General features: G+C 46.7%; 1 protein-coding gene and 1 pseudogene across 1 annotated transcript; both read right to left on the bottom strand.

The window, feature by feature from the left end:
- Nucleotides 1–4805: 4805 nt before the first annotated feature.
- GDF7 (growth differentiation factor 7) lies at nucleotides 4806–10339 on the bottom strand. Its single transcript, XM_039532073.1, has 2 exons — nucleotides 10012–10339; nucleotides 4806–5758 (listed from the first exon to the last, which is right to left on the bottom strand). Exons 1-2 carry the CDS (start codon nucleotides 10337–10339, stop codon nucleotides 4836–4838), a joined length of 1251 nt encoding a protein of 416 aa, XP_039388007.1. The 3' UTR covers nucleotides 4806–4835.
- On the bottom strand, nucleotides 9370–9467 carry LOC120402464 (annotated as a pseudogene).
- Nucleotides 10340–12222: the final 1883 nt, after the last annotated feature.

The following is a 12222-nucleotide window of genomic DNA, read 5'->3' as shown; positions in this document are numbered from 1 at the left end:
AGGAATACAACAATAAATGTCTTGTTGCCAAAACGCACTAAAAGCTCCTCTGCCACTGCAGAAAGTCAAGGTGAATTTCAGAGCAGCAACACTTTCAAATAAAAAGATAAATGTGTTTTTGTTCCCCACTTTTTCTTGCCCAGTGATTGCTATTCCAGTGAAATTCTCCTTTTTGCAGGCAAAAAAAGAGGGCAGAAAAGCTTCTTTTCTGAAGGATGTGCAGCTGTAGTTTTCTCTGTCTAAAACCAAATGCACCTACCTAACAGGCAGCCACAGACAGCAAATTGGAGACTGGTTCTAATATAAACGAACAATGGATATCATCACAGCCTCTCTCACTGTGCCTTAAACTCACCCCCATTTTTTTTAAATGTCGTGATCATGAAAGATGCCAGACAGAACTCAAGAGACTAAATTCTACTGTTTATCCACAAACTAGGCAAAGTATTCACTACGGGCAGAACAATGCAGGTTTTCACTACACTGTCCTGCCAATGCATGTCAGTTTATTTTAGTGTATGTCTACACTGCACAGTAAGCCTGGGCTTTGATTCGGGTTTGAGCCCAAGCCCTCCTTCTGTTCATACACAAATCAGTCCAGCTCGGGTCAGCAGAGTCCAAGTCCCACTGTGACTCAAGTCCAAGTCCTACCATTTTGCAGTGTGGACACAGGTCAAGCCACAGACCCGAGTCAGAGGGTCTGAGTAGTTCAGTACAGCTGTGAGACCTAAGTCCAGCATCTGTCAACCTGGGTTTATAATACAGTGTGGATGCTCAAGCATGGGCTTGGAAATACTAAGTCCGCAAGCCCAAGCCCCACAGACCCAGCCTTAGTGTGCAGTGTAGCCATATCATTAGATTTTTCTACACTTGTCTAACCTTGTTCTGGAGGGACCATCTCTAGCACTGAGAAGTGAGTTCAGGGCCTATTCTTTCCTTGCCAACAGGAAATGTCAATTAATGTCACTTGTGGCAGTGGCCTTTGGCAATACAGACCCTTGTCTGTTTAGAAATTGGTTAGAGGCTACCAGCGTCTTTGACAAGGTAGCCATCAGCTGGCAATGACTTCCTGCATCTGTATATAGAGCTCAGCTAGGTTTGAACCAGCTTTGAACTGCCACCACTAATATTTTTGGAAAATAGAGAAGTGGGGTTGGGGGGGAGTGTTTGAGCAGGGGAAAAAATATCGAGCAGCCAATAGTGTTTGAAAAATTAGGCACTTAAGAGTCTCAGCAACATTGTAAATTACATGATATTTCTAGGACAAATTGCTTCAGACAAGTTCATGTCAGCCTCCTTGCTTTTAATAACTTCTAACTTTTATCGTTAATAACACTGAAACTGGAAACAAACCCGTGAACTCTCCAGCTGACCTTTACTGAAGCACTTGCTATGGCTTATCCTCATGAAATTCATGTCACCTGGCTAGCGTTATTTACAAGCCTCAAACCACTGAGAGTCAGGTCCAGCTGAAAAAAACATGAAATCCAAAATAGGAAACACACACCACACACCACTGGCAAGGAGTCAAGTCTTCCTTTACACTGTTAACCTCTGTGTCTTGAAGTAATCCCAGTGTAATAATATGCCAGACTTAGCACTTGTTTACATTCATTCTGATGTATGGAGCTGGTGTAAATCCAGAGTAGCCCCATTGAAGTCAATGGAGTTAAACTAGATTTACATGGAGCAGAATTTGCCCCACTGAATCTCAGCTTTGCAGACTTAAAGGCCTAGATCTTCAGGTGATGTAATGACAGACCTATGCAAACTTATACCAGCTGAGGATCTAGCCCAGAGTCTGTTTTGTTATTATTAATATTGCCTGGTTTAGTCTCTATAACTGTATTGTCTTCTCAGGGTATTTGTTATAATTAGAACTGACCCCAAACCAATCTTGTAGATCCAAACTCTTCTGAACTTTGAAATAGTTTGGATCCCAACCTAGTTCTTTGAGGTTACTCCCTCTCTCTACAATAGCACAAATCAAATTGGATACAAGCACCCCTGAGCTTTGGGAAAGTTTGACTTCAGATCTAGACCCAAACTTTGCCACTTAAACCCATATATAGTTACAAAATTGATTTAACTCCTACAGAAGCAAACTACTGTAGCTACCAGGCATTGCTATTAATTTGGCAATATTTTAGCTAGTACTAGAAAACATATTGTATTTTCTCAAAAACCTATTAAATTGCCACCAAGATGTGCAAATAAGATTCTAATCTCAGCCAACAGAGCTAAGAAATCCAGAATTTGTGGCCAACTGCTGCCCTCTTTTGCATAGATGTAATAGAGGCCAACAGTCAGGTCCATGGTGTCAGTTTCTGCCCTGTCATTGAGGCATGAGTATCTCAGACTTAAGACCATAAGTGCTATTCAGGTCTGGGTTGCTTACATTACTTTGGGGTAGTACAAAGTGCTTCTATTTAACTATATATAGAGAGAGAGAGAGAGAGAGAGAGAGAGAGTAAGGGGGGGGGGAGGGGATTAGGCTGTGGTTTAGTCTTCTACAAACCTATATGTAGCCACAAGCAAACTGTTCACCTTTTATGGTCAGAGTGTAAATATTAGTGAATGTTTCACTCAAGTACTTTTTGGCCCCAGAGTGAGTATGTAAAAATGGGACTCAAACTGTTTATAAATCATTATAAAGTCATTGGCGGGGTGGGGGGAGCCTAATTAAATGGTTGAATTTTCTCTGAGGAACTCCAGAATTTGTTTTAATTCTGTCAAAAAAATTAAAAACGGGTATTTTAAGTCTTTGGCCCTGATTGTGCTCTCATGTTGGTGTCAATCGGAAGCAACTCATTAAAGTCAATGGAGTTTCATAGATTCATATATGTTAAGGAACCATTATGATAATCTAGTCAGAATTCCTGTATAAGAGACCAGAGAACATCGTGCACTAATATCTCCATCTAGCCCAGACCTTGTGAGTTATAGCAGCTTTTTAGAAAGATATTCAGTCTTGATTTAAATACTTCAGCCGATGTAGAAACCATCACTTCACGAGGTAAATTGTTCCAATGGTTAATTACGGTAAATTACCTTTACTGTTAAAAATGTGAACCTTCTTTCTAGTCTGCATTTGTCTAGCTTCAGCTTCCAAACATTGGATCTCATTGTGCCTTTTTCTGCTAGTTTAAAGAGCCTTCTCCTTTGGGAAATCTCTTCCCCTGGTAGGTACTTGTAGCCCATGATGAAGTTACATCTTAACTTTCTCTTGAATGAACTAAATAGATTGAGCTCTTACAGTGAGAGACTTAAGGGAGGCTTTCCAAACCTTGAATCATTCTTGCAACTTTTTTCTGAATCCTCTCCAATTTTTTCAACAAGTGTAATTTACACAAATGTAAAACCAGACTCAAACCCTGGGAATTTATCCTTAGCCCTCCCAGTGCCCTATAAAGTCAAGATGTGATTGAAGCTTAATGGGAGCTTTGCCTGCAAAAGGGCAGCAGGATGAGGCCTGAAGTCTAGTTTCTGTCCCCTTAACCCAACAAGCAGGTTCTCAATAGTTAAAATTCTTCAGGGGCTCCTTGGCAATTTGTCATTTTTGTTCCTGAATATGTGTCCACTATTCATCACTTAATTGAGAACGAATAGTATAATAGCAAAAAGGTGCTTACTGACATGAGTATCTCCATTTAAACTGAAGAGACTGGGTAAATTTTGTCCCATTGCAGACAAATCATTTGCAAAGTTACATAGTTTGGAAATTGTTGCAATGTTAAGAGCTTATAGAAAGCATCTCAAGCCAGTCAATGTATATTTCTTTTACATTCCTAACACTTCTGTCAGTTTCACCTCACCTGCACCATTGTTTGATTCACCTATCACTTACATCAACTTTACACCGGTTTAACTCAATTAAGTTACTCCTGATGTACACTGGAGTGAGAGCAAAGTACTACTAGCCTTTCTCCATTCTATAGCATCATATGACAGATACTCGGGACCAAAATCTGCTCTTATTTAAATGGGTGAAAATCTGGAGGAACTCCATCCACTTCCATGGAGTGACTCCATATTATCATTTGTACAAGAGACATTGTACATTGGTGGTCGTACATTGCAGTGCGGGGGTTAAAAATGATTGAAACCTAATAACAGAGTATATAGAAAAATGTTTCAAGGGTAAGAACTGGCGTTCCTTTTCCCCAAGGTAAATGTGTACAGCCATGTTACAAAATCTTAAAGAAGGGAGTTTAAATTCACACTGACTAATCAAAGCGGATTGTAGGGGCGCCCTGGCCCTAGAATGTTGGTATAATCTAGGGGAGGGGAGGGGGGAGCAAAACCTGTAGTTTGTGTCAACAGAGAAGTGTCAAAACCTAATGTCAACAAGCAACGTGAACAGACGCTGGGGCAGTTTCAACAAGGAAGAAAGAGAGCGAGCGAGCCTGTATTATTACCATAAGGGATTCTCCTCAGCTGACCTTCTAGACTGGGCGGGACAGCAAATGTTTGGGTAAATATATTAGAGCTTGATTGTAATTCCAGGAAAAACAGTCACGGATTTTTTTCCCCTTTTAAAGTGCCCATTTGTGTGATGTTTCAGCACAATATTTAGGATCAAGTTGGGATGCAACTATACCGTGTCTGGGGACAGCCAGTCGCACCCAGGCAATGATCCTGCTTCCAATGTCCCATCTTTTCCATGCACGTTAGATACTGTATGCAGAGTGTTAAGTAGCAGACCCAGGCTGCTTAGACACAGCAGACCGTGCGTCTCCAGGAGGACTGTAATTCATCCTCCGTTACAGGTACACACACACACACATATATATAAAATAGGGCTGGCTGCTGGGATAATGGGGCTGCAGAAATTGCTACCTGCAGCCACATGTTTCGACCACCATGTCCTCGTATTGTTTGTAAACCACGTTGTTTCCGGAGTCTATGTAGAGGATGCTGATGGGGCTGAGTTTGGAAGGCACGCAGCAGCTGGGAGGCGTGGACTCGGGGTCCATGGAGTTCATCAGCGTCTGGATGATGGCGTGGTTGGTAGGCTCCAGGTGGGACCTCAAGGGGAAATCGCAGATCCCCTCGCAGTGGTACGCCTCGTAATCCAGAGGGGCGATTATCCAGTCATCCCAGCCCAGCTCCTTGAAATTAACATGCAGGGCCTTCCTGCTGCACCGTGTCTTTGCCTTCTTGCCCCCACCTCTCCCCCCAGCCCGGGCGGCGATTGTGGTCCTGCGCCTCCTCCTGGGTTTAGAGGGCGTTTCCTGGCCAGGATCGGGGGGCTCCAAGAACGGCGGGCTGCCCAGGGCTTTCACCTGATCCCTGATCTCCTTGAAGAGATTCTCCTTCCTCTTGCTGTGCGAAAAAGCCACCAGGAGGGCTCTCTCGTGGGGCTGGGGCTGGGGCTTGCTGAAGCCCAGCTGCCCGGGGGGCAGAGGTCTCCCGGACTGATCCGACACGATCCTCAGCACGAAGCACAGCCGCTGGCCCGAGCCGGGTTTCTCTCTCCAGTCCCTCATGGCTTCCCACACGTCAAACACCTCCCAGCGGGGCGAGCCCGAGTCGAGAATGTCCGCAGCCCGGGAGTCCCACAGCCGGGGCGGCCGGTCTGCGCCGGGGCAGGCGGAGAGCAGCAGGCGGTGAAGGGCTCCCTCTCGGGACAGGGCTAAACTCCGGTTCGCGGGGGGCTTCCGGAGGACGCGGAGCTCAGCGCCCACCACCTCGTCCGTCTCCGGCAGGCTGGAGACATCGAAGAGGTACATCTGGCCGGCCTCTGCCGCAGAGTCATCTGGAAGAGAGAAAACAAAGGCAAACTGAGGCAGGGCTGAGGAGGGAGAGAGATCCCGGATTACAGAGGCAGCGGGCGTTAGCTCCAGCAAGGGCCTGCCAGGGAAACGACCCCTCGCTGCTGCAGTGTCCATCCCGGCTGGGCACGGGGTGGATGGAGCCTCCTGATTTCAAAGGAGGGTTTGTATGTTCCTTCCGCCCGGCTCCTTTCCAGCGCCTCCGCGATCGCGGAGTCCTTGCGCGAGGGTGGATTTTTTGAGAACGGGATTAACAATCTACCGGGCTTCCCGGGTGCTGCAGGGCCCCCGGGGAGCCCCCGGCAGCCTTGCCTCGGGAGTGGGACACTGGCTGTGAAACGAGCAGGCTCCGCAATACCCATAAAAAGCCTGGAGCGAAAGCCACAATCTGTAATTCGATGCCCATTTAGCAGGTTCTCAAGGATTTAGTTTCTCTCTCTCTCTCCCTCTCCCCCCCCCCCCCCTTCCCAAGTTAAACATTTTGAAATCTGTCAGGGCAATTTAACTCATATCTAGCTAGCTAGAAAAAAAGGATATAACTTGAATTTTGTGTGTGTGTGTGTGTGTGTGTGTGAATGGAATCCCTTGTGAGTCAGATTGAAACCCAAACTCCTGTTCCGAGCCATACTTGAATATTTATTGGGAGTAATTAAAGGAGCTAGATGTGAAGAAAACAAAATTAAAAGGAAGGGCGAGAAAAAGAAGGAGATGGTTGTGAACCCCTAAAGCTACCCCCTCCCCCCGAAATCTGATCCTCAGATGTTGCAAGCTCTGAACCTCGCCTCACACAGCACAGCAGCCACTTGCTGGGGAAGTGAATATTGTCCCAGCAACGAGGTTAATTGTGTGAAGTATTTGTACATTTATATCTTCTCTTACACTGAGGACGACTGAGTCGAAAGCCATTGTCCCTGGTAGCCGACAGAAAATCTGAGTGTTGCTTTGATTCACCATTGAAGAGGAGGAGAATCCCTGGTTCTTTACTCCAAAGAGGGAAATCAACCCATTTTGGTGCGTTCTCTGATATAGTATTTTTTTTCTCATCGTCATTTTTAAAACAGATTTAAAATTCCTGCGAAAGGCAGATAAGGAGATCCCTTTGAAGAGCTCATCTGGTTTCGTTTTGCTCTGAAACTCCCAGATACTGTGCAGACTTTCCTCAGCATTAAGCGATTTGCGCTCACACGACGGCTGAGCTGCAGAAAAGTTTGCTCGATAAATATCAGATCGGAGGCTTAAGGGGTCTTTTGTTGCGCGTGATACGGGGACGGATTGTTCATTTAAGCACGATCGCTGAGTGTTTCAAAGGGTTGAGCCAGCGGGTTTCAAGTAGAAATCCCGATTTCCGTTTAAAAGCTGATAGCGCGCCATAGCCTATTGACATACGTATTTCAATGATAATAATTGATTAATAATTAAGAACAGAACGGTGAAATTTATTTTTAAGCTAAACCTCCCAATGATTTAACCGAAACAGATACAAAAACAGGGGTGTCTATTTATGCGTATTCAAGTGCCTTCTAGTCCTATAGCTAGGGGAGCCTAAAATGCGTATTTTAGTTAATGTTAAATAATATTCAAGATTATATTAATATTGTTATATTTTATGTATATAATAAACCAGATTGTGTCTTTTTTTTCAAGCAGAACTCACGACAATAGCAACGGGAAATCTATGGCACTGTCTTGTCCAGTAATAAATCATAATAGATACACATCCTGAATTCTATTTAACAGGAGCTAATGTGTACATTTTAGGCTCCCTAAGGAGACTTGGCCACCTCAGAATATAGAGTTGTACAGTTTTGTGTCTGTATGTCAGAATATAACGTAAATAAAATAACCTGTTTGTCAGAATAAAACAAGGCGTTTTAATTTGGCCATTGACTCTCCTCTTTTGGACTATAATTCGAGCGATTTAGCTGCTTTCATTTGACAGTTTTCATTTGACAGTCACTCTCCAGCAGATCTGTCTTCATTAGGGAAAATTGCATTTGCTAGATACCAACTAAGTCCAGGCAGCAATTCCGGAGCTATCTTTACAGTTTTGCTGTGTTGAGCGCTTTAACTGGCCACGATTTTTAATCTAATCTAGCTAGCTAACTATCCACAAACTTTCATCCTGATCTAAATCTATTTTTACAGCCCAGCTTGTCCGTTTCAAACTTCCCAGACCAGTCAAAACTGTAATTTCGTTACATCATAAATAAAAATTAAAGCGCGCTCATTTTTATTGGCAGGGGAAGGCGTTTAGCTGCCCTGCTCGGTGTTTATGGAGCCCACCCCAGAGCAATAGATTCGCGTGTAATATTCCGGGACGAAAACTGTACCGCCGTTTGGGGCGAGCAGAGATCATTTGACAACGCTGTCTACGGCATTTAGCGACCAACTCCTCGGTGCAAACAGGGAGCTGCTCATTCGAGCCCGAAGCATCAGCGATTGCAATCGGTTGTGACTTGTCGGTTTCAGTCCCCAGCCATGCTGGTGCTCTGCTAAGGAGGACCCAGGCTCTGCCCCGGCACCACCCCCATGCCACTGCCCAGGGCATGACGCTCCAAACGGCTTATGCCTTTCCAGCTTCAGTGAGTTACATTCGTCTCCATCTCCGCTGCGATGACCGCAGCGGAGATTAACACAAACCAGATGACAAATGCGCCAAACCCAGCAACCCAAAGGTCTGCTGAGGTCCCCGCCTTTCCGAGCTCGCCCCTGGAATCAGAGATGCCAGTAAGAATAAGAATAATTAATAATCAAGGGGAGAGAGCAAAAACCGGCCAGATACTCACCCACGGGCCAACTGGGCGCCCGCTGGAGAGAAAGGTGGCCAGGCACCCGCACACCGGGGCTGCCTGAGCGCCAGCCCCAAGCGATGGCACCGCGGGGCGAGTCGCTGCGGAAGGCGCGGAGAGGTCTGTGGCTGTGCACGGTGCTGGAGGAGGGGTCCCACCCGGGAAGGCCGCGGCTGGAGCTGGGTAGCAGGTCAGTCTGGGAGTGGGATGGGAGGGGGGCTAACCACGGGGGAGTCTGGGAGACCCTGGGCCCTTTCCCCGCACAGCCCGGAGGAGAGGAGACAGTGCCCCCTTTTACTCCCCTCCTCCCGCGGCCCCCCGCCTTCCTCCCAGAAGGGGAGCAGCAGGACAGGACCCCCGGGATCTTTGACGCCTCTCCTTCCTGCCTCCGCCTCTTTCTCCGCCACACCTGCCTCCTCCAGCCCAGGAGCCGGCCACCCTGCAGCGTTCCCACTCTCCTGCCCAGGCTGGCAGCGCGTCCGCGGCCCTCCAGTGCGCCCACCCCGCGACACGGCAGGGCCCCTTCCCTCTACAAGCCGTGTCCACTCGCCGGTTTACACTGATGAGCTGGGAAAGTGGGGCAGGGAGTGGATGGAGGGAGAGGAGGGAGGATTGATTTTCTTGACACCCCCCCGCCCCCCACCGACCCAGAGTATGCGGGTGGAGATGGAGGGCAATCGGTGGGACACAGGAAACCCTGAAAAAATCTTTTCATTTCAATAGCTATTTAAATAGCCGTGCTGGTTATTCTGGGGGTTGTGTTTGAAACACCTTGTCCTGGAAATAAAGCCTGAAAGGAAACAGATCTAAATATGGTAGGCTTCACGAATTTGAGTGTCATCCTTACGCAGGGGCCATGCTAATCTTCTCTGTATCCTTCCAATTTTAGTATGGAAACAGATCTAGGAAGGCAGATACAGCTGTTAGACTAGGATGAGATAGATTGGGTTAGGATTAGGATTACATAAATCTATAGATTAGGGTAAAGTAGATCAGGATGCCATTAGATGGCTCGTATTAGGAGCATATATTTTAGGATTAGCGTGTGCTATTAGACTAGGATGAGAGATCTCAGGATTCGCTCATCTATTAGATTAGGAGCAGGGAGCTCGGGAGGAGCTCGATCTATTAGATTAGGGACGGAGAGCCGGAGATTAGCTCCAGATGTTAGATTAGGACTACAAGGCTCCGGATTAAATGATATGCGGATTAACCCGTTCCGTGGCCTGACACAGCCACGTCCCTTGCCCTCCCCTCTCCTGTGAGACCCCAGCTGTCCCACTGCGCGCACCCCGAGTTTCATTCGCTTGCTCGGTGAGCAGAGGAGCGGCCCCGGGCCAGGGGAGCCCGCCTTGCTCCCTCCCTCCCTCCCCCAGGGACCCTGCCTCTGCCCGGGCCAAGCGCACAGGTGCCTGCGCCGCTGCTCCAGCTGTTCCTCCGCGACTCACCTCCGGCCGCCAGGTCCGCGAAGCCCGTGACCGTATCGGCGCGGCTCCTGCCGCTGCTGGCGGCCGCCCCGGGCGGCTCGGGGGCGGCCAGGCTCCGGTAGAGGGACACCATGTACTGGTGGGGCACCACCGTGCCGTTCCGCAGAGCCCCTCCGCCGCGGCGTCCAGCCTCCCTCTGCCTCGGGAGCCTCCCCTGCGAGGCGGCTGCGAGTGGCCCTGGGCCGCCGGCTCCTGGCGAGTCCCTCACCGCAGCCGCCTCCAGCCCGTCCCGGGGGCGGCAGGCGCTCAGCACCCACAGGCAAAGGGCCGCAGCCGCCCTCAGATCCATGCTGTCAGCGGGCTCCGCTCGGCGAGGAGAGCCTTGTGCAGGGGCTTTGATGGCTTTGGAAACTCCCCGGTTGCTTTTTAACATTGTGTTAATCAGCGAGCGAGAGCCTTAGCCCCTGCACAGCGCCCCCTGCCGAGCTCTCTGGGGTTAGCGCCCCCCCTCACACACACACCTTCCAGCTCTCCTACCGCCCACCCTGCTGCTCCACGGTATATTGGCAAACGCCAGAAGAGAGACCCAAACATTTAATCATTTATTTTTCTTTTCAAATTCCTTCCCTTCCCCCCCCACTTTTCCTTTGGAATCCGTCGGAAATACCGCGACTCTGTTATGCCCCGGGCTAATGCCTTGTTTCCAGGTAGGCAATTTTTTTTTTCACAGTTGGCATTAATCCTTAAAACTAGTCAGATACCAAAAATTCAGGCGAGAGGACTGTGAAATGAACAGAAATGTGAAGAAGGGGTTTCACCCAGGATCTGGAGAAAACCATGTTTCCCCAAAGGGTGACACGTATTAACCAAGGGTGGGAGAAAAATAGTATGTATTTGATTTATAAATAGTGGACGAATTAATTTTAATCTGCCTTTAACGTGGTTTCTTATTTTTACTTTTCTACTTTAATCCTGATTTTGGAAAAGACTATTTTTTTTAAATAAGGCAATATAACTGGAGATAGAACTGTTATAATAGCAGCAAACAGGCTGCGTGTTTAGAAGAGAGGTAGAAATGTCCTATTTAAAAACCCAGCCTATGAAAGAATAGGAAAGAAAGTAGCAGAAACTCTTGACAATAATGTACTTTTTACAAATTGAAAAGTAGAGCAGTGCGGTGTTCTAAATACAGAATTGCAACGCAGTGTAATTAATTTATGTTTATTTTTACTAATATTGGAGATCGTGTAGTTTTTTAGAAAGCACGTTAAACAACACGAGAAGGGGGTCATTAAATTAGCATCTTGCCGTTTTCATTTAGCGTGAGACTTGAAACGAGCCCAAATGCAAAGTAGAGGTTGTGATTATTTAAAGTGGAGATAGTTTATCTTCGTTTATAATTCTTTCTTGAAAGACAAAAATAAAGCAAAACAAAACTTAAGTCTGCCTGAGTGTGAATGTTTTCCCTTGTACCGAGGGTTTCCTTGGTAAAATTCAGATGTTTCCTTGGATCCTGATTAAAATAACAAACTGCGATATTTACTAGGATGTTATTTCAAGTTTTCTTCAGCGGCTTTCTGGTTATGTCTGTTGCGATTTCTCAACAAATACAAAAACAAGCGCTGCGATGATTTATTTAAGGAATGTAGGTGTTTAGCCAAACCAAACATTTTTCTCCCCCCAAACAATCATTTATCAAGAGCATTTGTCACTAAAGTATTTAGGATTTAGAAAAAAAATTACAGGTGCTTTGTCACTATATTAAAAGCAAATTTTTATGTCAGGCAGCTAGATTTGTTCTGTACTTACAAGTAGCATGATGCAACAGAAACAGTTCCAGTGACAACCTCCCGATGAAATTATAGTCCATGCTAAATAAAGTACAACATCTCCTGAAAACGGGACTATTTATACACTACTCTGGTTCTGCATTGCTCTCTGCATCGCTCGCTGTGTAATTCAGCAGCCACTGAGAATAATAGTCCAAAAGGGGGGGAGGGGGAAGAGAGACTTGATTAACTGTTTTTCTTCTCTGAGATACTTATTATAACGGGATTGCAGCGGTTTCAGAAGCGAAAGGTCACTTTAAAAAGCATCTGTCAACATCCTTCATTGGTTGGCATAATCTCTCTGGGGTTTGGGTCGAAAGCTTTGTGTCTCCCCCTCCCCCTGGGTGTGTTACACTTTGTCTTACTGTACTTTACAAAGTCAGGATAAAGGGTTGATTTGGAA

The sequence above is a fragment of the Mauremys reevesii genome, linkage group 3 (assembly GCF_016161935.1).
Source record: "Mauremys reevesii isolate NIE-2019 linkage group 3, ASM1616193v1, whole genome shotgun sequence".
Classification (NCBI taxonomy): Eukaryota; Metazoa; Chordata; order Testudines; family Geoemydidae; genus Mauremys; species Mauremys reevesii.
Note: the sequence above shows the minus strand (reverse complement) of the source record. Positions and strands in the feature narration are given on the sequence as shown.